Raw genomic sequence first — 26,000 nt, forward strand, 5'->3', positions numbered from 1 at the left:
TATTTAACTTATATGCAGAGTACATCATGAGAAACGCTGGGCTGGAGGAAGCACAAGCTGGAATCAGGATTGCTGGGAGGAATATCAATAACCTCAGATATGCAGATGACACCACCCTTATGGCAGAAAGTGAAGAAGATCTAAAGAGGCTCTTGATGCAAGTGAAAGGGGAGACTGAAAAAGTTGGCTTAAAACTCAACATTCAGAAAACGAAGATCATGGCATCTGGTCCCATCACTTCATGGGAAATAGATGGGGAAACAGTGGAGACAGTGGCTGACTTCAATATTCTGGGCTCCAAAGTCACTGCAGATGGTGATTGCAGCCATGAAATTAAAAGACGCTTGCTTACTCCCTGGAAGGAAAGTTATGACCAACCTAGATAGCATATTAAAAAGCAGAGACATTACTTTGCCAACAAAGGTCCATCTAGTCAAGGCTATGGTTTTTCCAGTGGTCATGTATGGATGTGAGAGTTGGTTTAGAAAGAAAGCTGAGTGCCAAAGAATTGATGCTTTTGAACTGTGGTGTTGGAGAAGACTCTTGAGAGTCCCTTGGACTGCAAGGAGATCCAACCAGTCCATCCTAAAGGAGATCAGTCCTGGGTGTTCATTGGACGGACTGATGTTGAGGCTGAAACTCCAATACTTTGGCCCCCTCATGCAAAGAGTTGACTCATTGGAAAAGACTCTGATGCTGGGAGGGATTAGGGGCAGGAGGAGAAGGGGACGACAGAGGATGAGATGGTTGGATGGTATCATTGACTCGATGGACATGGGTTTGGGTAAACTCCAGGAGTTGGTGATGGACAGAGAGGCCTGGTGTGCTGAGGTTCATGGGGTCGCAAAGACACGACTGAGAGACTGAACTGAACTGATACTCCAATAAAATTCAGTTCAGTTCAGTTCAGTAGCTCAGTCGTGTCCGACTCTTTGTGACCCCATGATCACAGCACGCCAGGCCTCCCTGTCCATCACCATCTCCCGGAGTTCACTCAGACTCACGTCCATCAAGTCCATCATGCCATCCAGCCATCTCATCCTCTGTCGTCCCCTTCTCCTCCTGCCCCCAATCTCTCCCAGCATCAGGGTCTTTTCCAATGAGTCAACTCTTCGCATGAAGTGGCCAAAGTACTGGAGTTTCAGCTTTAGCATCATTCCTTCCAAAGAAATCCCAGGGCTGATCTCCTTCAGAATGGACTGGTTGGATCTCCTTGCAGTCCAAGGGACCCTCAAGAGTCTTCTCCAACACCACAGTTCAAACGCATCAATTCTTCGGTGCTCAGCCTTCTTCACAGTCCAACTCTCACATCCATACATGACCACAGGAAAAACCATAGCCTTGACTAGACGGACCTTAGTCGGCAAAGTAATGTCTCTGCTTTTGAATATACTATCTAGGTTGGTCATAACTTTTCTTCCAAGGAGTAAGTGTCTTTTAATTTCATGGCTACAGTCACCATCTGCAGTGATTTTGGACCCCCCAAAAATAAAGTCTGACACTGTTTCTACTGTTTCCCCATCTATTTCCCATTAAAATATTAAAAAAACCAGAAATCTTATTTTAATATTTTACAATGGACTATTGCTAGCCTTAGTAAATAAATATTTTAAAATGTTTAAAAAGCCTCTAAGTTTGTGATAATTTGGTATGAAGCAATAATACTAACAATACTAATAATACCACTAATAACATACTACTAATAAATTTTAAAAATAGTAAATAAAATTAACAATACATACACATAAAATACTAATAATACCAATAAGCTAATACAATGGTATTTCAGTTAAACATAAAATAGGATTTTTTTTTTGTCTCCTGTTTTCCTGCCTTTCTCCAAAGCTTTGATCTGTTTTCCTACCATGAAGTTATTTCACTGACTATAACTAGAAAATGCCGTTTTGTCTGATTACAATCTTGTCTCATACCACCTATCAGAGTTATCTCTTCCCTTCCCCCTCACGGTTGATTTGAGATGCAGAGATGTAGTCATCTTGGGTATGTTATATACATGTAGGGCTGCAGAATCAAGCCAGAAAACACAGATTTTGAGAATTAAAGCAAACAATCTGTGTTTTGAAGTAACTCAGATATGTTTCCTTCATACATCTAGTTATCTTGAAACACAGTAACCTTGACATCATGGCTGAAGAAAAAAAGAGAAGCAATGTAAGCACACACGTCTGAACATTTAAATATCTTTTATCGATAAACATTTTTAGAATGCCATGCATTTGGTTGGATCTGTGCATTTCCTGAGGAAAACCTGCAGTCTATCTTCTGCTTCCTGATACTGCAGGTGGATCCCATTACAAGGGTAGGAGACACCACAGAAACCATGCCTAAACTTTTAAAGCTACAAAACAGAAAGCTGGTCTTCATTAATTAGATGTCAGGACTATGCAGACCGACCACTGTATTACTATGCATAACATGGTGAAAAGCCCGATTATATAGTTTGTTGATAGTTCCATGTAGGTAATTTATCTAAGCCTTATTTGCTAAGATATTCTATTAACCACAAAGGCAGGATTTGGTATCAGGTAAGAAAATCACACTGTGACTTTGTGGCTGATGGCTGAAAGAATGCCTTACCACAGAGGGAACTAGGAATGCAATATGGTGTCTTTCTAACTTTCAATTCAAGAAAATTTCCACCCCCCAGTATAGCTTAATCTGGTGCTACCACACAAGGCAGATATAAGTGGAAATATTACCAAGTCAGTGGTTCATAACTGAGACTCACCATTGCAAACCCATATTCACTGCCTCTGTGAAAACCATGGAATTGGATTAAGAGAGAGGCCATGTAATTTTAGATTTAAGCAAATGTGGACAATGGATTCTAGAATGAAGGATAAATCTGAGCATCACAAACCCTCATCTGAATAATGATTAGCTGCTTTAATAAAAAGGAAGAGCTCACACACAAAAAACCTCAAAGTCCATAATGTGGAAAAATCTCAGGATCTGGGAATCTAGGTAAATCATGATTTTTTGCCTTTACCAATTTTACCCAAAGTCTTCCCAGGTGCTCAAGGCAGCACTAAAGAAAAGCTATCACGAAACTATTATGTTAGGCCATTATCATCTTTGCCTCAATCTCTTATACCTGTGTCTATGCCAGCTATATAATTATGATGAGGGAAAACACTCCAAGCTCAAAAGAAGTGAACAACTTTGGTTTCTGCTCACACGGACCTTGTCAAGTAGCCAGTGACTTGTCCTTTCATTGTGAGTGACTAATATCAATGCTGGCTCTAAAGAAAGACACTTTTCATAATCGTCCAACAATCTGCTAAGTGAAAACATATGGATGGGCTTAGGCGAAGCCTGCCAGGGGTCTTTGTTGAATGGAAAACAGGTGCTTTCATTCTGTGCCACGTAATACCCCATTTACCCCCAAGTCCAAAGGTTACAGGACTAATAGCTGCCTTGTGGTAATCAACGAAAGCCAACACACTAGCCCCGGTGAAACATCTGGGACATATTTTACATACTTGCAACATATGCTTCAGGTTCAATTAAAGTGAGGCTTTGGCACATTTATTAATCTTTTTTACTTTTATCCTATAAGAGGACCCACTGACCTGACCCCACTATTATACCATATGAAAAAACAGAGAAATAATGAGAGTTAGAGGTCAGTACCTGCTCATATGGCAAAAAAACACATTTGTTTTCTCATGAAACTCCATTACGCGTGACTCTATACACAAACTTTAAATAGAGGAACCAATGAATTTTTCAAAGTAGGAAATTACCCTTCTCCCACTCAGACACTCTGATAGCCAAGACTTACAACATTTACCACTGCGAGAATCAGCCGAGATATAGAAGCTGGTAAATAGAAACTTGAAGTATCCTTTCATATTTTCATTTATCATAGTAAAAACTTTATATTTTCAGAATACACTCTAAGATTCTTCCCTCTATTATTCAAGTCCCTAAAAGTCTATTGTAAATTATTACATTTGAGATTTTCTTTTTGTTCAGATATGGTTTTTATATTATCAATTGTGTTATGAGTGAATAAAAGCAAAACCCTCTTATATATCACTCAAATAAAGGGGCGGATTTATGAAAATCAGCTCACAATCCTTTCATATGGAAAACACCACTGTTTTTTGGCATCCTATGCAGAATAGAGGTGAATTCATAGAGTTATTTAAGCACTCACTTTAGTAAACATTAGTAAACTTCAGTCAACTTTAGCAAACCAGATCTGAAAATGTGTTAGAACCAAGGTGTCAATTCCAGACAATCAAACACCGCATAACAACAGATGCCACTCCTGCGATTTGAGTTGTCTTCCACCATGACACCTTCTACTTGATATCTGTTTTGGTAAGCTGGTAACCAGGTACGCTACTGGTTTTCCACAAACATCTTCTCTATTAAAAAAATGACCACAAAGGGAGATTAGTGTATAGGATATCGACAAAGCGGCTACAAAAATATAGGTTGACTTCAAGCAGGGGCATTGAAGTACCAGACTTCACTAAGGGTTTCCATTTATGAACATTTCTTGGGAGACACTTGCTGCTAGGATGGATCTTTATGGTGGCTTTAATAATAAAGCAGCAACAAGCAAGGGAAAAATGGCCATAAATGGATGGCAGCTCAGTGTTTATCAGCAGAGGAATGATGATTCAGAGCTGGCGTGCTGAGTTAAAATACAAGCTCTCTACAGCTCCACAACTGACCTTAACAATAAATCATATCATTTATTGCTGGGAGTGTATGCTCATGTTATTCAACATTAGAAACAAGCACATATGTGTTTTTGCAGAAAGGAGATTTTTGTTAATGCTTGAGGATGTTGCTAATGACTAAATGATATCCAAAAGAAACATTTTACATAAAAGCGCTATCAGTTTTAAAATGTTTGAAATAGCAGAAGGGAGAAAGAATGTACTTGGAGAAAGAAGGTACATGTGTGTGCTTCTGTATGCATGTCTATTTTCCTTCTAGCATTGATTGAATATTAGGGAAAAAATCATTCAGGAAGTTCACTAATCACTGCGATTATTTTTTTTTGACATTTCCAATGCTTGCTTCCAGTACACAGATTCTTACACTGGGATATAAGTGTACATCTCTAGTGGAATCAAAGGTCAAGGGCATAAATTAAGATACACTGTTTTTCTCCTTCCTTCAAAAAATTTCAGTGCTTTACTAGAACAGAAGTCAGACAGAGTCAGTGTAGGTCAAAAATCAGGCTTTATACGCCGAACAATGTGGTCAAAACGAATGCTCATTCTCACCCCTCCTCCCAATCTCACCCTAAGACTTTTTAGGTTTTAGATGAAGAAATGCCCAAAGATGACGCTATAAACCATCATCAGTAGTCTCCGCAACATAGAAAGCTGTCCTCCTGACTCCAGGCACTGCTGCAGCAGGGCAAAGTCATTCTGGTTTCTCTCTCTACTTGTCCCCTCTCCCCAGGGGACAACCAATTCAAGCTGTCCCAGAAACCAGCTGTTATTTACTGTGGTCACCATCCGCAAGCCAACCAGCAATTGACACATGAGCCTCTCTGCACATACTTTTCAGACCAAGGAACCGTAGGGCTGTTTCCAAGCCTAGACCAGGGGCAGTGAGCATTGGGATTATTTAAATGCCCTCCAGAGCCCTGTGTACACGTGTTCATTTGCTGAGCAATTCTTGGAAAATTACAGATGACGATATCCATGTTTAACACACAGAGGCTGCTACTTTTTCACTTCTCTCTTCCCCCAAAGTATAGCCTGATTTGTAATACTCGAGATAGGACAAATTTTTGCCCTTCAAAAACAGTTGTCACTGCCGTTATCTTCGTGAGAGCTATCAAGTTCCAGACAAGCTGAATTATTATTATTATTATTATTATTTTTTGTTCCTGGCAGAAAAATATTTGACCCAGCTCTGGACAAAAGCGAAGACGATTTATAGCCCTCTCTGCCTCTTTGCAACACGCAGTGGCATTGTTAGGATGATAAACAGCACTGTCCAATTTTCTGGACTCAAAACACTTCAACTCCTTTTTTAACTGTCTGTGAAAACAGCGTCATGTCTAAATTTCCCCGTCCCCAGGTACCCGAGTGCTGGGAAAGATAATTACCTTGTCATCTTTGTCATCATCTTCTTCCTCGTCCTCCAACATGTCCTCCACGACCTGCAGACAGAAACAGAAGTCGTTTTCCTGCTTTTTAAGAGAGACCATTTTGTTCTGTCATTTTGAACCTTTTGGAAATGAAAACTTTATTAACATTTGAAACAGAGGCACTGAGAGGGAATCTTTGATCTGGAGGCAGGGATTAGGAAAATGCTATGCATTTAATTGATGAGCGCCAGGGACCTGAGTCCCCAGTCAGGGGAACCCTATTCGTGTGAAATGTTCTGTGATGACTTAAAGAATTGGAACTATGCATAAGGTACACCAACACTAATTTGAAGGATGCTTTAAATCAGGAGATTTCTTTTCTTTTTTTTTTTTTTCCACCTATTCCACTGTCTGTATTAATTAGGCACTTTAAATTTGGAGCTAGATAACCAAGCAGACTACAGCTCTGCTGTTTCTAATTTACTTGTCACCAAACCCTAAGATAAAAAATTGTCAGTTCATTGATTCATGCTAGTGATCTATGGCATAAAACTAACAATATCTTTCATGGCTCCAATCTGAATTCTGATGTATAAATGTCAACTCTTGACTATCTCTGAATTACCTGTTCCTTTTGTGGACTACTTGAAACTCTAATGTTTATTCTCTGCGATTTTACATGTGGATTATGTTATGAGAATGGACATTACTATTGAAAGAAAATAAGAAATTCATTCAATAACCAAGCGTGTATAATATGTATATATCGCCCATAAGGACAGACATGCATACATATATTTTTTAATGGCTCCTGGTTTATCTTCTTCAGCAGAATGAAATAGTCATTTTGGATTTGCTAAATAATTTCCTTTGCCTGGATCAATATATAACTGCAGGCATTACAAATGAGACTTCACCTCATTTCAGGTGTTTTAGTATGTTTTTATATACACACACTTCATGGAAACCAAAAATTTTCCAACTTTGAAGGGAGTTATTGTTCAGCTATGTGCCAACTTATGACTGTATTTATGCCATTTAATATAACTTTTAATTCTTGTGGTGCTTTTATGTTTTTATCCAGTATCTTTATCTCTGAATAAATTCAATAAAATCATGGTCATCAAATATTCTTAAACCTTTCTCCAAAGCTCATAACTTTAGAAGACAGAGGTAGCTAACTCTTCTTTCACGTGGCTTTATGATAGACACAGGAATATGCTATGAATGAAAATTTCAATAATGAAGAATATTAAACAGAGAGTTACATAGACTGAAGTAACATATCAGGACCCTCAGGTAGTCCAATAATTTTTCTCAAATATTTTAAAAGCATCCACTTATTTAAAATAAGAGCCCAAACACAAACTTCTAGTTCTCATGAACTAAAATATAATGAAAAGCATTTGACAAACTGAGAAATTGTTCCTAATTTACTATCATACTTTATATTTTCTATTAAATGGCCTTTCATTTGGACACTCAGCGTTTCAAAAGAACCAGAGTAACACAATGTGCTGTTTCCAGTATCGGGGAAGAGTTTACACTTATTTTGGCAACATCTAAAGCAATTCAACCTCAGCAAGAATGAAGGACTCTTGACATTCTAACTATACTCAGTCACTCCTTAAGCATTTATTACAAATGCTCTTGTCCAAGGCATATGGTACTAGTGATTGTGGAAATACAAAGATGGATAACACAGATACTTCATTTCAGCCCTCAAGAGGCTTATAATCCAATAGAATTTAAATGGGGGATATGACATAGCCTTTCATGTTTCCTTTTAATTTCCTGAAAATTTGAAGCATGAATATTGTACACACATCAGCAACAACAGTGACAATGTGTAACTGAGGTGCTGTATCCCAGGCTATTCCAAACTGGGTCCTTTGTGAGGGAGGTTGATACAGGAAAAGCAGTCACAGTATTTCAGTACATTATGTTGCATCAAAAGAATCCACCAAACACCAAGTAGCTAAACTAGAATTCAAACTCAGGTTGTGGGATAGCAGAGCCAGCTCTTAAACTCTGCCCAGTTCAAAAACCAAAAAAATTTAAAAAAAAAAAGGGTGGGGATGAAAAGGAAAACAAGAGAAGGACTGATCTAACCCTTACATGACCTTTTTAATGATCATAATTTTGTAGCTCTAATAAAATGATGTTTCAAATGTTAGGTTTATATTAAGTAATTTTTAAAGGTTGGTCATTACCTATTTTTTAAAAAACTATGTATATTGAGGTATATAATATGATTATTTGATGTATATCAGATTAAGTAATTTTCCCCTAAAATTACCCATATAGTCATATATGAAATATGAAATTAATATACTTTTATTCTTGTACATAAAAAATCAAACAATATTTTAGATAGTTATTGTTAAGACTGTATTATATGTCTCTCCTCTTCAGTAATGATCATATCACACTACAGATGCAAGCAAGGCAAAATGGTGTCAGATTGGGCCTGCTGCTGCTGCTGCTAAGTTGCTTCAGTCGTGTCCGACTCTGTGTGACCCCACAGACAGCAGCCCACAAGGCTCCCCCATCCCTGGGATTCTCCAGGAAAGAACACTGGAGTGGGTTGCCATTTCCTCTCCAATGCATGAAAGTGAAAAGTGAAAGGGAAGTCGCTCAGTCATGTCCGACTCTTCGCGACCCCAGGGACTGCAGCCCACCAGGCTCCTCCATCCATAAGATTTTCCAGGCAAGAGTACTGGAATGGGGTGCCATTGCCTTCTCCACAGATTGGGCCTAGCAGTTTGTAATAAGTGTTCAAGAAATATTTGCTGATAGACTGAACAGAGAAATACATAATCTATGCTTCATATCTTTGAACAACTGGTAGAAGGCCTGTCATTAATTTCATAGAACTCAACCAGCTCACCTGCAAAGACATCGAATCAATGATGCAGATTAATAAAAGCAAATATTCAAAGTGTATTCAAAGATTTGCCAGGCAAGAGAAAGCATGGGTATTTAACTATTATTTCAAGATTTGGAGTTCTCCAATATCTTCAAGTTAATTTTCCAAAATTAAAAATATTATTGAACCAGGAAACAAACCAAGAACTTAATTTACACATTTCACAAGTCAGCTGCAGACCTTATGTTCAAGAACACCTCAAAAGAGGTCTACAGAATCAGACCCTTCATTTGCAAAACCCAAACAGTTCCCACCCTGCACAAGTGGGTAATTGGCTACGCACAATTGCTCCACAAATGTGCAGCCAGAACCACCCAACACAACCATTTGCTTTTACATTTGGCAGCAAAGTGCTGTGTTCAAGAGAGCCCGTTGTGTTGTGTTGCAGCCCCCAAGTGACGGCTTTTCCCCTCCTCCAGTGATATTTTAATGTTACAACATAAACATCTACAAGTGAGGATGTATAATACAGATGGTTCCTAGGGATGCCTTTTAAGTGGCTTCAGAATGTATACCACTATTATACTTTGCTCAGATGATGCTTACTTAAGGTGCCTTGGAAAATGAAGATGATCATAGTACCTACCCCACAGCATTGATTAGGTATCCAGTGAGATAATGTATTAATATTTAAAGTGCTCAGCACAATACCTATACCAAAGTACTTAAAAAATGTGTATGACTAATAAAAATAGAAAAGACATCCAGTTAGTAATACTTTAACATTAATTTTTGGAAATTAAATGATGCATTTATTTTCCTGGACAAAAACATTCAGGGTTGTGAATGACACATATAATTCTGATTCATATTTCACTGACACTAAGAAATGCATAAAGGGGCACAGGTAGAGCTGTGGATAAAGATTCCCGATTAAATGATAATGGTTTCACAACTCACTTTCAGGCTTTAACAGTCCAACGAAACGGATGACTTTGACGGCAAGTATCTCAGAAGCTAGACTGTGCTCTAAGACAAGAGCCTTGGCCAAATGTAATGAATACAGAAACTGCAAACTGAGCTTTTAAAAACAAACTGTATATATCACTGAAGTGCATTTAATGATTGCACAAAACTGCAAAGTTTCCCAGAGAACTCAAGTAACACCTACTATTTAGAAAGAGAGGGCTGGAGTTTAACACTTAACTAAGGAAAACAAATAAAGAAGTCCGGTCTCAAATTCCAGTTCTTTCCTCTGCAAATAAAACCACGTAAGGACTACATAGTTTTGTTTTCATGTATACAAAGTCCAGTTGCCCAAAGAGTTGTCAGCAATAATTTAATAGCAACACATCTGTAGGATTTCCTTGAGAAAAAAAAAGAAGAGTGACAAAAAAGGCATGTGTTAGAAAAGATACATTTTTGCAAAGTTGGGGTTTTTTCCTCTTTTCTTGAGGGAGGCTACCTCAGATTGGCTCTAGAATTCTTTTTTCCAAATTATACTTTCTGATACCTTGCTTGAAAGCAAGTAGTATTAATCAAACAAAGGAAGGGCACTAGGGAAATCAGAAAGATGTAATGCAAGCAGTTAAAAGTGACATGACCTTCTGTAATGTCGCTCGTCACAGACTTATATGCCACACAGTGGAGGAAGGTCTTGAAAGAAACTGATTCTTGGTACTATTCCTTGAACGTAATACTAATAAAGATGACATTTTAAAAAACACATGTAGACAGGCCCAAATGCAGCATTCTAGCTACCTGACAGCCAAAGGATAAGCAGATCACACTATTTTTAAAAGCATAATATTTCTTCTTTCATAGTCCATATTTGCTGAACATTTGTCATTAACATATAACACATAACATGTGGCTGTTTATTGTAAAAAAGCCATTTTCAAAATGGAGCAACACAGTATCTGTGGAACCTATATATTTTATACAGCTGTATAGATGCTCTATTAATATTATGACTTTTAATGATAATTTGATACAACTAAATACTTTATAATTTGCAAGGAAATAAAATTTTATTTGGCTGAAGATGTTAAAAATGATGCTGGTAATCTGAATAAAGGTGGGATAACTATGTTTAGAATTATTCCACTAGACAAAGACATATAAGTTGGGGGGGACCAGCAAGAAAAAAAAAAGATAACGAAACAGTGGAAGGATGAGGGAAAGTAGATTCAGGTAAACTTCATTATTAAAATCATCACAAGACAGTGGATCCTAAGCACTGCTTTTAAATATTAATTCAGGTTGCATGGTATAAAGCTAAAATGATTTTTAAAAGAAGGCGATAAAATGTCCACCAACAATTCTTAAAACACGTTGTACTATAATTTTGTCTAGGCTAAAGTCTGCCACTGATTTATATCTCTTTAAACAACAGCAACGAATCTTGGTTATATTACCTTTGTAAGATAAGTATTGAGTACCACAGAGTCAAAAACCCTGGAATGCCAAAGCTGACACAAACCAGTTTCTTTTGTATGTTTACTTTTCCCCTCAGAAGTAATCCTTGAATTAAATGGATGTTTTGCTATGTTCAGAATGAAGAGTTGCACAATTCAAATTGCCTTACTCTAAACGGTCTATAAAAAAGCAACACATTTAAATTAAAGAAGAAATCACTGCTGCCCAGATGTGCAACTGTGATGTTAAAAAATTAAACAAATTGTCACAAAAGAAAGACATTTCCTATTTAATTTCATAGTCATAGAACATCCAAATGTGTACAGATGCTTATATTTGGGTACATTACAAACTAAATGCTTATTTCCACCCTAGAGATATGGAGGAATTTGGGTAGAGCAGTTTGTTTCAACATGGTCTAGAGTTCATTTACATCATTTCACGGGTACATAAACCAAGCAGAACATGCATTTGTGTGCCAATGGATGTATTACATGTGCAAATATCACATGAAATTATTGAAAGTCTATGAGTTGAGAAGATGCATATAACCGCTCAGATTATTTCAGATCACTTAAAAGCACCGGAGGTTGGGCTGAAGACGTTCTTGGTCAATAAGATCATTACAGGTGCGTTTGCACTCCCATTTTCACCACAAGACACCTGTACCTCTCAAGATTTCTGAGAAGGAACTTTTGCAAAATGAATGGCGCAATTAAACTGTACGTATAATTTACTCCACATCTGAAGGAATAATACAACCCATAAACAGGTCTGGAATATACTGTTTCATCCAGCCTATCTCAAAAGCAACTGCATGTGTGATGGCTGCTTAGTTTGATTCACGCTATTAAGGATTTGACCTTGGAGTATTTCAGCTACAGTAGTCATCAAGATAACTGAATCACTAGATGTAATAATAATTAGTGTGATAGGCTTGCCAGTGAAGCTGAATATATTGCGATACAAAAGAAGGCAGACTAAAAAGAAAAGCATTATTACTTACTGCTAAAAGACTTCCTGATTTTTACAGAGACACTCAAATACAATTATTTCTTCTTGCAGAATGCATTTCCCTGGCTCATTCTGGGAAGTGCCATGCTGTAATTTAGTCTGATTCTTAATAGGAAATGTGGCTTTAATGTGGCTATCAGATGACTTTTGATGCATGCCACTGATTACATACAGCCTGTATTCTGCATCATCAACAACAGCATTCTTATTTGCAGTATAATATGCTTTGCTGTAGGGTGCAAGGACAGTAAATTTACTTTACTGGCCAGCAGTATGTAATCTTTTAGTTTTTAAGTGTCAGCTTAATATGCAGAAAAACCCTTCCATTCAGAAATGCTAAATACAGTATAAATTCTATAATCAGTATAAGCATCTTAAATGAATTTCTTTTCATATTTCCTTCTTGGTATTCTTAAATGTTCATTCTTATGCTTACACAAAGCACTGTGAACAGATTTCTAGTGTTTATTTGAACTATGTCTCCATCTAAAGGCTTCACAATGTAATGTATTTTTGCTTGCAGGGAAAATTCTAATCTCAGCATCTTTAGGATATTGCATATTAATTTGATTGAGTAGGGAAAAATAGGTCAACTATTAACCTGCAATGTGCTTTTTAAAAATTAATGCTTTCCTGAAGCAAAATTTTTCAGGTTAAAAATTATACAAAAAAAAAAAAAAAAACTGAATTGTTTAACCTGTTTTCTTCAAATGAAATGAAAAACTAGCTAGTCTTATTAGTAATCTATTTTATGAAAATTTAATATTTTCAAAGCAAAACATTTTTGTTTATTAATAATAGATGGATTGGAAATCAAAAAGAAAATTATGTGCTTTAGCATCTCTCTATAAAACCAAATTTCCATTCCAGAAACCCAGATTTGTAACCAAAAAAGGCACAATTGTACATTTTTCAGATTTTAGAAGCAACCTTAGGAATTTTTAAATACACTTAATAAAGAGACCACATAATCTATTTAAAACATTTTCTGCAAAGCAGAAAGATGGAGCTGCTATGATGTCCAATCTTTTCAGGTATATGCAGGAGCATTAGAGATGCAATTGGCAAGAAGTTCTTTACAGGTAAGTGTATAGTTTAGCAGATATAAGGGGAATGCTACACTTTGGGAAGATTAGGTTCCTTTAAAGAATAGAATTTGAAAACAAAACAAAAAATTTATCTTGGCGATTAATATGAGCAAACTTTGGAACCATACTGCTCTGTTAGGTTTGATTAACTTAAAAAATTCACTGCTACTGCCTATTTTAAGCACTATAATTGGGAGTAGTAGAGGAGGTGAGGAGAAAAGGTGGACATTTGAAGAGAAAAACATTCTGATGCTAATTTGATTTTTCTTTTTCTGTTTTTCCCCTCTTTGTGCCTAGAATATTTTGAGGCCTGAAGACATTACGTCAGAAAGTCTAACTTTTAAAATGGAGCATATTGTGAATGTCAAAAAAATCAGTCAGAAAACTTCAGCGTTTTCCTTGTATCTCTTTTCTACAAATAATAGTGATAAAATATTTTTTATCTTTTTGTAAAGAGTAATCACTTCACAAAAGACAGCCCATGTGGGTTTAGACCTGCATTGGAACTGGAAAGAATGTCTGTGGTGAATTGTAGCACAAAAGCCTGAATGAAAAGAATGTTCGTGAAACCTCACACCAAACCTCCGTAACCGTTTTATCATGAGCTTCCCACAATATAATACAAGAGCTCTATATTCTAGGAAAACCTTGCCTGGTCCACTTATCATTTCGGCTTTATGTAGTGTACTGTGAGATTGCTAAATTAGTGCATAATGTATTTATAATATTTATAGTACCAACATTTAGTTAAATAACCTTTATGTAAGATTTATGTTGATTTTTTTTATTTCTCATTTAATGGCGAATTATGAAGAGCATGTTTCATAAAGATAATTCTCCATTTAAATTCATCAGTCCATTAAATATTAAAATTATGTTTCTGATGCAATCGAGAACAAATTTGTCCAGCTTCAGTGATTATTTGCACTCATAAAAATTAGGCTTGATTAATAAAATTTAAATGCTTGATTAAGTTGACATTTTCATGTTCTGTTCTGATTTATTAAAATTAGTCCCTGTGCCTAGGCCTGGTATGCTAGTGGGCTTACCTTTCTCCTTCTCTTAGTCGACATCCAGAGTGAGGCTGTTAGGAAAGAATATTTTGCTTTTGGACTCAGTGATGATTTCAGGGAAATGCCCTGTTCTTTGCTCACAGTGCAGCTGGCCTTTGTCTTTATGCACTGTGTGTGGTGGAGATTTGGATTACAATAATCAAAGATAATGTTCCTTTCAAAAATCTATGGATAGGATCTGTAAAATGACATGCATTTTTGGTATTTTTGTAAAATTCCATTTTAAAGAAACTTTTATCTACAGGAGATCATTTATATTTCCTCATTAGCCTTTTTGGTTGATAAAAATACAGTTTTTATTTTTGTGGGCCTTGCATATACATAGCAGGGGGATTATAAACAAATCTTTCTGCGGCAATGTCACTGTCTTTGTCCACAAGTTCAGAATCAGGAAGGAGAACGGCCATGGGAAACCGTTCTCGTCAAAAGGCCTTACTAGGGAACTCTTGAAGAAATGGGTTACCTCCACTATATTTATGTTCAGTCGCTCAGTCGTGTCCAGCTCTTTGCAACCCCATGAACTGTAGCCCGCCAGGCTCCTCTGTCCCTGGGATTTTCCAGGCAAGAATACTGGAGTGGGTTGCCATTTCCATCTCCAGGGGATCTGCCGGACGTAGAGACTAAACCTACATCTCCTACACTGCCGAGTGGGTTCTTTAACATTGAGCCACCCAGGAAGCCCTCCCTTAGGTTACTCACTTCTATACCCGCACCAGCTTGCGCTATCTTAAATATAGTCAGGTGTCTAATTATCATTTATTGAGCACTCACTATATACTTAACACAGTGGACTGTCTCTTTAATCCTCACAAGATCTCAACAAAGGTAAGTATTATTTCCATTTCACTGGTGAGGAAACTGAGACGTAGGGAAAGGAATAAATTCATACAGCTAACAGATGGAAGGTCTGAAATGTAATACCCTCTCTTCATAATTTCTAAGTTTGGACCCTTAACCTCTACCAGCTATAAAGGGGCAGTGGCAACATTCTATTTTAAGATGTTTCTGCTGTTGCCCATGGGAGTGTAACCTATCTGGAAACTATGTTTAGGTGAACTGTCTTTCATTTAAGCATGTTGCCAGAATATCATTATTTTAAAAAATAAGTGATATGGTATTTTCTTTTTCTTGTATGATGAAATAAATTCAATAACAACATGACAGAAAATGCCCTTGAACGTGTCTTTCGGTTTGGTTACCTACAGGTGTTATTCCAATTCTATGAACATAAAGGTTTTAAAATTACATGCTCTTAATAAGCTTATCTCATGCAATACTAAAAAAATAATGAATACAAAACTCTCAGGGTTATTGGGCTCCTAATAATTGTTCTGCCTTATAAACATTTTCCACAAGCAGATAAAAAGACATGTCATTGGTTTCTACTTTTAGTTTGATAATTTAACAAACTTGTCATTTCTTGTCACCTTTCTGAACTAGGAACAATTATTCTCTGCAAATATCACATGAAACCTTCTGCCAACACCACCCCACCCCACAGGGCATGATACAAACAGTCATGGGGTTATGAGTCAGCCAGAAGGTGCTTCTGTGAATCCTATATCTTATCTCCCTCACCATACTGTGTCAAGGAGTTTTGGCTACCTACAAAGATGAGTGTATAGAATAATTTAGAAAGAACCCACAGGATATCACAAGAAATAGATGGGAAAAACATATCCATCCTGAGAAGTGACACCCAAACTGTGGATTTTCTTTCTTGTCCTCTCCTAAGTCCCATTCTTCAATTACAGAAATGACAAAATTGTAGGGGCAAACCTTTGGGAAAGGGAACAGAAATAATAAAACCATTTGGTTGACAAAGGGGTTGATGCTTGGCCTGGACACTTTGAAAAACCATTTAGATGGTAATTCTTTGGATCCATAGGAGACTTTGGGGTGACTTTAGGAAGTTGATTTTCTAATGAGTTCCTGGGAATCCAGGAATCAGCTGAGCTTCAAATAACAGAAATCCAGCCATTTATAAGGGTGAGATCTTCAGGTTTTCTTTGGGGTCACTGAGACAATTCATTTGGTGGAAAAAGAGCTGGGTTTTAGGGCAGAAATCCTTGATAGGAATGAAGAGAAGTATCTTTTTATCTTGTTACATTCTTATATGCATCTCTGGGGAGTCCGAGCAAGGTGGGAGTGATTCAAGAAATGAGGGGGGGCTACAGTATGAGAGTTGACTGCCAGTGTCCTCCAAGGTAGCTACCGCTAACTTTAAATTCTAAGCATCTCTCTTGAGTCCTAACAGAACTAAAACAAAAGAAGTCTGCCTTCTAGAGAGGAGACTCTTTAGTAAATTGATTTTTAAGAATAGAACTGTTTTCCTTTACATCTCTTGCTATGTGAACTGACACATCACGGTCAGGTAGCCCTCACCTTCTACCATTCTAGAGTTTTACCTTTCCACTTTGAAGGTGAGCTGCAGTTTGAGAATAGAGTAAAAAAGACAGACAATACACTGAATAATTAAAAGCAAACATGGAGCTACTGAGTAAAAAGGACAGACTAAAGGTCCGTCTAGTCAAGGCTATGGTTTTTCCTGTGGTCATGTATGGATGTGAGAGTTGGACTGTGAAGAAGGCTGAGCACCGAAGAATTGATGCTTTTGAACGGTGTTGTTGGAGAAGACTCTTGAGAGTCCCTTGGACTGCATGGAGATCCAACCAGTCCATTCTGAAGGAGATCAGTCCTGGGATTTCTTTGGAAGGAATGATGCTAAAGCTGAAACTCCAGTACTTTGGCCACCTCATGCGAAGAGTTGACCCATTGGAAAAGACTCTGATGCTCCGAGGGAATGGGGGCAGGAGGAAAAGGGGACGACAGAGGATGAGATGGCTGGATGGCATCACTGACTCAATGGATGTGAGTCTGAGTGAACTCTGGGAGTTGGTAATGGACAGGGAGGCCTGGCGTGCTGCGATTCATGGGGTCGCAAAGAGTTGGACACGACTGAGTGGCTGAACTGAACTGAACTGAAAGGTGGAATAAGAGCTGTGGCCACAAATGTATAGACCTTTTCTTTATCTATGCAGGACATACACACAGATCTGGGATAATCTAAATGTCTCTTGGCTGCACGCATCTGCATTTCATATACAGACCTCCATTACTGCAACGGTCATAGCCACGGATTCCATTTAGTTGTTTGTTTCCCTCACTAGACCACAAAATGGGCAAGGACCAGGTCTTTTTTTTCTTCTCTCTCTCCCCCTTTCTTTTATTTTTATTGAAGTATAATTGATATCCTAGGACTGGCTGTTAATCACCTTTGAACAACCTGCTAGCACAGTGTCTGCAAAAGTTCAGTGCATTTTTGTTGAATGAAAATTATGAAAATTAGACAAGTTTTGATGTGGAAAAAAGACTGAACTAAAATACATAGTATTCATTCACTAGATCTTTTTTGAGCAACGACTGTGCTGCTGTGACTTGCTCTGTGCTGGGATTAGATGCACAAATGGAAGATACCATTAGAACAATCTGGAGCAGGTGAAGAAGACCCCAAGTGAGGTTTTATTATTATTATTATTATTATTATAGAGTGAGAGGAAAACAGGAAATCAGAGTGTTTGGTGGTAGGGATGGGTTGATGGGGGCCAGGGGTGTGCAAGAATGGGTAGGAAGGCAGAGATGGCTCTCACGGGGAAATGATGAAGATAATTGGTGGTTATCCAGGCACATACATATAAAAATATTAAAAGCTTAGTGAGTGGCACGTTAGTATTAACTCCCCCAAATATTCAAAATATGTATACTCTGACCCAGAAATTCTCCTTCGAGGACTTTTCCAAAGGACATGCTCAGAGATCTGTTTAGGATTTTTATTCACAGCATTCTTTGAGATGGCAGAAACACTGGAAATAAACATTTCCAAAATGAGTGCCTAATTGAGAAAAAAATAAAGTATTCATGGCAAAAACTATTTAGTTATTAAAAATCCTGTTATTTTCCAGCAATTTGAGGGAATCTCAAAGTAGGTGTGCTAACAGTGTCTTTAATGTGATCCAATTTTTGTAAAAAACAAAATATATATGACAAGCAAGAAATACATCTTATATTCATAAACCTATTTTTTAAAGAAAAGAGTAGAAGCTATAGAGAGAGTATGTCAACTATTTGGAAAGTATTGATACAAATATACTCGGTTCCAGATACTGCTGTTGTGGGCCACGGCCACCCAGCCACACTGGGTCGTTCTCTCTCAAGACCATGGACCCCATTTCCATCCTTCCATGCTGCCCTCCCCACATGGCCGAAGAGCCCTCCTTGAACCTGCTCCTCCGCTGTGCTCTGGGGCCTGGACCTGAACATACCTAGGCTGCCATCGGCTCATCAGCACCAACAGGGTCCCCTCTAAGCTCATGGAGGAGCTGGAGAGCAGCCCTGGAGTGAGTTGATCCCCAGAGAGCCAGGCCCTTGCGAGGGAGTGCTCCCATCTCTCTGCAGGCCTTCTGAGCTCAACTCCTTCAATGTCTGGCTCCCGAAGGAAGGACTTCAAAGGTTCCAGCCACCTGTCCTGGCATGGTGCCCCAGGTCACGCCAGTTTTGGCCCACTGCACATCGGCTCTGGTGCCCACGGGGCTCCCAGGCACAGCGGGAGCACCTCCACTAAGTCTGAGTGAACACGCCTCCCTGGGCCATGACGTCTGTCCCACCCACAAACACTCACTGCCTGTGCAGAAGCCAGTGCCTTACCTTAGGCCCCTATACAAAGAGAGACGCATCCTTCCTTCCTTCTTCAACTTCTGTTGTGTTATCTGGACCAAGCCCTTGCCCTCCCCAGGCCTGAGGAATGGGTGTGTTGCAGGAGAGACTGAGAACACAATTGGGTTCCCGCCCTGCTGTGCTGTGTGAGTGTTTGCCCATGGTACAGACTCTCTGAGCCTCGTTCTCCTGCTCTCCCAAGTGGTGAATGGTTCCTTTTTAGATGAGAGATGAGAAAAGAGCATTCCCCACTTGTGCCCACTACATCTATCTTTTTGCTCATGAAGCACTCTATTCTCAAAAACAAACACACACACACAAATGATCCTGATGGAATATAGGGGAGATAAAACTGCAGCTATGGTTTGGGTGCTACTCTGGTGTTGCCAAGGGGACGACAGAAGATGAGATGGTTGGATGGCATCAACGACATGATGGACATGAGTCTGAGTGGACTCTGGGAGTTGGTGATGGACAGGGAGGCCTGGCGTGCTGCAGTCCATGGGGTCACAAAAAGTCAGACACAACTGAGCGACTGAACTGAACTGGTGGCTCAGAAGTAAAGAATCCACCTGCAATGCAGGAGACACTGGTTTGATCGCTGGGTCAGGAAGATCCCCCTGCAGGAGGAAATGGCAATTCACTCCAGTATTCTTGCCTGGAAAATTCCACGGACAGAAGAGACTGGCAGATTGTAGTCCACGGTGTTGCGAAAGAGTCGGACACAACTTAGCAACTAAACCGCCACAACAAATGGTTTGGGCGGGGTGTACACGTGAGGAATCTTTCTTTGACAGCCTTGAAGATATTATGGAAAGATAAAAGTAGCAGAGGGAGAAAAATCAGCGTTTTGTTTTAGAATTATCACCTTCCTACAAGTCTTGAGGTAAGAAAACAAGCTGTGATTTTGGGGAAAGTTGCCAGAAAAATACAAGTCATCCAGTGAAATTGGAATTTCAGATAAATAATGAATATTATTTTTGTATAAATATCTCCTGTTGTTTATCTGCAATCCCGATTTAACTGGGCATCTGTATTTTTATTGGCTCAATCTGGCAACCCTAAATTGGGAACAATTTCAGAGGCCTTCAGAGGTTGGAGTTTTGAGGAAACTTTGCAAAGTAGAAGGGCGTGGTCATCTACTGGGAGGGAGGAGATACAGAGTCGGGGGAGCATTTGAGAAGAGTGGGAAAAATGTGCAGATCCTGCTGGGGGTGTGTCCAGAGCCTGTGAGGTGATGGTCATCAGGGTACAGGGCACCAGTCTGGACAGTGAGTGATCATCTGGCATATCTAAGTGGTTGTGCTTAGGGGTCATAAGCGATGACATTTTTTACTGACACGCGATTGGTGGTTGGTTTCTTTCTGCTTGTGATTGTGCTGGAAAACTAGAGGTCTGATACTTTGCACAATCCTCCTCACGTTTTTGCAAGCTGGTGACCTTCTTAAAAATTTGAGAAAATTGTTGAACTAAGTAGGAAAAAGAAAAGAGTGATCATCTATTTTTAGATGTGTTTACAGGCTGCATGACTCAGTGCTGCTTCTGTTAAGAGCAAGTACACGGTCTTTCTGGTACTGAGATGCAAACGCAGGAGGCTCTGATCCACACTACTTTCTGTCAATGATAAAGTCCTCATTTAAGTACCAAGGGTCTGACCACACACCCCGGTGCTTTTTCTATGGAGTGCGCTCCTCTTAGCTCAGCTCTGGCCAGTCTGTTTAGATCCTGTTCGGAATATTTCTCATATTCAATGGTCTGCTTCTTCAAATATTCCACCCTGGACTTCTTTGGAGCTGAGAGTACTGGCTGAGAAAATAATAAATGAGTTTGATTTATAGGAAGCCAGGTCAAACAGTCAGACGTCTCTTTGGTGGTTTGTATCTGGTGGATGATTCCCAGTTGTCCAATCAACAGCACTTATGGTAGCAAAGAAAATGCTCTCCTTACAAGCTTTATTTCTAGACATCAATGTTCTGGGCCTAATTGGAATAGACCCAACAACAACAAATATATTCAGTGCTCTTCTAAAGAGGAAAAGAAGCGTGGAGGGCTTTGCCATGTGGTGGAACTAACAAAACATTTCAGTATTTACTGAAGTATTTTAGTAGACGGGCTGGGGCTCAACTTGTATCACAGTGAGACCATCAGTTAGAGAATGATTTCATTGATCTAGCCTACTCTTCAGTCTTTTAAAGTCTCCATTGATTAGGCAACTGAGGTTGTTCTGTGGGAGGCCTATCTTGACAGTCAAAGTGAATGCTCTCTTAGAATGTAATTAAAACATACTGCTTGAAGAATGTTTGAATATCACAGACATTCAGAGACTTTCTTCACGAATGTGAAGGATTATTATCTCTGATTTACTCTCCCCATACTCATCTGGGTGGAGGAAGGTACTCCTCCAGGTCATGAAGTTGTTTGTTTTTTTTTAAACGAATGAGGTCACCTGGAGTCAAATATGTGACCAGTACCCATTGTTGAGAGGTCACCAGGTACCTCACAGGAAGGAATTTGGGGATGCCTAGGAGTCTCTGTAAGGCTCCAGACGCTTCGAAAGTGATGGCTTGGTTAAAGGCATGCCCGAACGTGCACCACAGAGATAACCTGAGTTTTCAGGACAGGGCAGAGCTGGGCTCAAGTCCCATTTACTCTATGGAGATCCTCTTTGAGTTTGAATTTCCCCATTCATAAAATGAAGATACAATCATTTAGAATCATCTACATGACATTGTTATTATAAAGAATTCAAAGAGACCAGGCTTCTAAAAGGGTTTAACAGGATATTTGATAAATCCAAAGGCTGAATAGGTACCTGCTCCTCTCCTGAATGAGAGGTGAGGAGGAGATGGGGGTGGAGGGGGGGAAATGAGGGTTTTCAAACAATCTGTCTGCTCAAAGGTAGAGTTCCTCCTACTGACTGTTCTGAAATGCAATGGAGAAATGTGCTTAAAAGGTACTCAGGAAGACCTAGAATAGACCAAACAATAGCTCTAAGAGGAAATTTAATGGACTGGAGGTAAGGAGTGCAAACTTCAGAAAGACTGGCAGATCCTAATTCCCTCTCTGGCACTTTCGGGTTAACCATGTGCCTTTGGAACTGTTTAATCTCTCTACCCTGTTTCCCTGTATGTAAGGTAGTAATAATAATATTTGTCTCTGCGTGAGTATAACAGAGCTCTGGTTTGCTTGGCCAACCCATTTCTTATATCTTGAGATTTGATTTCCTCTCTCTCAAGGAAGGGTTCTTGTAGCCATGCTTGAAAGAAACTGCTTAACACAGTGCCCAGGGTGTGATGAAGAACTGGTAATTTTTAAATCCAAAGTAAAGACCACTTCTTGGCATGTACTTCTACAAAATCTCAGTTTATAGTAACTGTAATACGGACAGTTGGTACCAGCCTAATGGGCAGTGCAGGGGCGATTTCCCCTGGTTCTGGAGTGATGGCTCAAACCAAGAGAAGTATGATAGCCCTATCTTTATATCCCGTTCATGCCAGAGACATCTCTGAATGAAGTGTATATTAAACAGTTTCCTCTGGAAAAGTCTAGCAATTCTTATGCTAGAAAGTTTAATGTCATGGTCTGAGTATAGATAGATTTAGATACAGAATTGCTTATTTTTAATAAGTCTGACTGAGAGACAATGGAGGCAAAAGACCATTGCTAACCATAGCTCTTTCTCGAGTGCAACTCTAAGTCTATATCATTGGAATGGCTGTTTCTTTATCCTTTCCTCAACAAGTACTGCTCATTAAATGCCACAAAACTTACTTGGCAAGGATTAGATCTCATTTTTTTCATTAAAGTAAAACAGACACCATGGTGAGGAAAAAGTAGGGGATTTAAGTTCCTGTGATCCTAAGTCTCCAAAATGGAAGTGGTCTCCCTAATAAAACAATAGACAAAGAAATCCTTTCCTATTTTAGTATTAATCTCAACTCTCCATTAATATTTTGAAGACAGAATTTTTACCCATCTATATACTTTTTAATCTTTTACACTATTCATTTCCTTTTCTCTCTCTCATGTCATGGAAATATTATCTCCTTTTTGCTCTTTGCCACACAAACTTGAGGTTCATTTTGCTTTGTTTTTCTTCTATAATTTTCATCCTAGTTGGATTTTCTCAGGTGAATAACGTGCAGAAGATTTTTTTTGTGTGCCTGACAGAATATTCCCCTCCACCCCTACATCCCCTTCTCCTAAAACAGAAAGTTTCCTGGTTTAGAATCAGCCAACAGTATGATTTATGCACTTTAGAGATTCCCTCAAGTTTTCACACATGCTGAAAAATTCTGCATTGTTTTGGGGAAAGCAATAGGGATTTAGGACAAAGTACCATTCTTTCAATGCTTTCCACTATGCAGTAGATAAGTAGTCTTTAGGCACAGCATGGCCACCCCTACGAACACTTTCCCTTAATTTACATACATATGAATGTGAATATAGACATATGTGTACATATATGTGTATGAATATATATGTACATACACGTGTGTATGTAATCTATAACCACCAAAGTATAATCCAGGTTTCTTTTCAAAAGGAGCAACCAGTTCAAATGCACAGCTGGGTATGGCAGAAAACACATAATTAGACAAATTGGATTGAAGAGTTACGTAAGGTCTCAACTGAGCCAGTGAATGAGAAGCTGAATGAAACGTTGTGATTGCTGCTCCGGTGCCTAGAAAGAACAGAATATGTGGATATGTGTGTTTTGGGCAAATAAAAGGCAATTACTGGGAGTTATGGAGCGCAGTTGGCATTCCATGCAAAGTTAGACTAAAGAACGTTTCACAGTGGGCTGTGCTGGGGAAGAAAATGTTGTCCATGGCTAAAAGGGAGATACTGTCAGAGATGTGCCAACAAGGAAAGACGTGTAATTACCATATTGGAGTTATATTTTGGGGGGGAAAGAGCAGCAGAAAAATTTGCATGATACATAACTTTTCAATAGGCTTATAAAAATTCTCAGAGAATTTGAAGTAAAAGGGGTTACTTTATATATCTTTACTTTCCCTCTAAAAGTAGACCTTTCCAGCCAAGACTGGTATATTTTGAAGAAAACAGCAAGCAAAGTCTACAGTTTCAGAATTTTTTTTTAAAACTGAGAATAGTCAAACCAATGACTAAATATTGAAGATAAGCCCCCTCATAGGATTAAGAAGCTGAAATGAAATCACCACTTTTTCTTATTTACAAACATTATTATTTGCAAATTTGTCTCAAGGCAACTGAATGAAAAGTAGATTTTCTTCTCTCTCAACAATTTCCCAGAAATAAATGGAACAAAAAAGCAATTGCCTAAAAGAGTACTATGTTCTTAAAGAAAACATTCTGGATTAATTGACAAAAGTACCTATTAGTCCCCATGACACCATGTGGGACTTGTCTCTCAGTGTGCAAGTTAAATATATATATCTACAAAATCCTTGCCAATAATAATAATAACTTCTTGTCTGTTGACGCTGTCTAACCATTAAAATCTCTCAGAGAAATCTCATGTTTGGTTTGATAAACTTTACAAAAAAAGTTTGAACATTTCTAACTTACAAAACACACGCTAGAGATGGAAGCAAGTACAAAGATGAATAGTTCGCCACTTCAAATTTATAACCTCATGAGAGAGACAGAAATATATACAAATAGTATAGGGAAATAAACGTGGTTGTTGTTGGCAACTCTGCCATCTATTTGGTAGTTGTGTATCTGGATTTTTCTTTTACTTTGATGTTAAAGAAAATTATTTCAAAAACTATATATTTTTCTTTTGTAACCATTTAAAGTATACCGTGCTTGAGTTATTTAAAAGGAAAATTCTTTTATGTCATAAGTATGTCTGTGCAAACATTATGATGCTAACTATACTATGTACTACTTTATAATAAAGTAATATTAGTTCAGCTCAGTCGCTCAGTCATGTCTGACTCTGTGACCCCATGAATCGCAGCACGCCAGGCCTCCCTGTCCATCACCAGCTCCCGGAGTTCACTCAGACTCACGTCCATCGAGTCGGTGATGCCATCCAGCCATCTCATCCTCTGTCATCCCCTTCTCCTCCTGCCCTCAATCCCTCCCAGCATCAGAGTCTTTTCCAATGAGTCAACTCTTCGCATGAGGTGGCCAAAGTACTGGAGTTCAGCTTGAGCATCATTCCTTCCAAAAAACACCCAGGGCTGATCTCCTTTAGAATGGACGGGTTGGATCTCCTTGCAGTCCAAGGGACTCTCAAGAGTCTTCTCCAACACCACAGTTCAAAAGCATCAATTCTTTTGGTGCTCAGCTTTCTTCACAGGGTCAGAACTTTCCTTCCAAGGAGGAAGCGTCTTTTAATTTCATGGCTGCAGTCACCATCTACTAAATTTATGATCAAATAGGTCTGTTTCTTGCATCATTATGGGCACAATAGTTGGCAAAAGTCTTGATTAGAAGTCAAATAGAGGCTTTTAATGGCAAATAAGAAAAGAATCGATGCAATCTGATGTGGACTAATAGCTACCAAATAGATTCTCATGTTTGAAAAACCCTTAAATTACTCTCAACAGCTGTACATTATTATAAAACTTTAAATGTTCTAGATGGATAAGACACTTGTGTTTGTTTATTTATGAGGAGGTTTTGGAAGCTGTTCAGTTTGGTTGGGGTGTAGTGACTGAGATAATCTAAGGAAATGAAGGCTGGTGGGAGAATTACAAACATGATTATAACATGGCTAGCTTCTGCTTCTCAATCTAAAA

General features: G+C 38.6%; 1 protein-coding gene across 1 annotated transcript in view; it reads right to left on the bottom strand.

The window, feature by feature from the left end:
* The window catches only part of MCTP1 (multiple C2 and transmembrane domain containing 1), a 557,082-nt gene that overhangs the window by 70,995 nt on the left and 460,087 nt on the right, over nucleotides 1–26,000 (bottom strand). Inside the window, exon 19 of the mRNA XM_052642765.1 lies at nucleotides 6,107–6,160. Within this exon, the coding sequence (XP_052498725.1) occupies nucleotides 6,107–6,160 (54 nt within the window). The remainder of the gene's footprint in view (nucleotides 1–6,106; nucleotides 6,161–26,000) is intronic.

The sequence above is a fragment of the Budorcas taxicolor genome, chromosome 7 (assembly GCF_023091745.1).
Source record: "Budorcas taxicolor isolate Tak-1 chromosome 7, Takin1.1, whole genome shotgun sequence".
Classification (NCBI taxonomy): Eukaryota; Metazoa; Chordata; class Mammalia; order Artiodactyla; family Bovidae; genus Budorcas; species Budorcas taxicolor.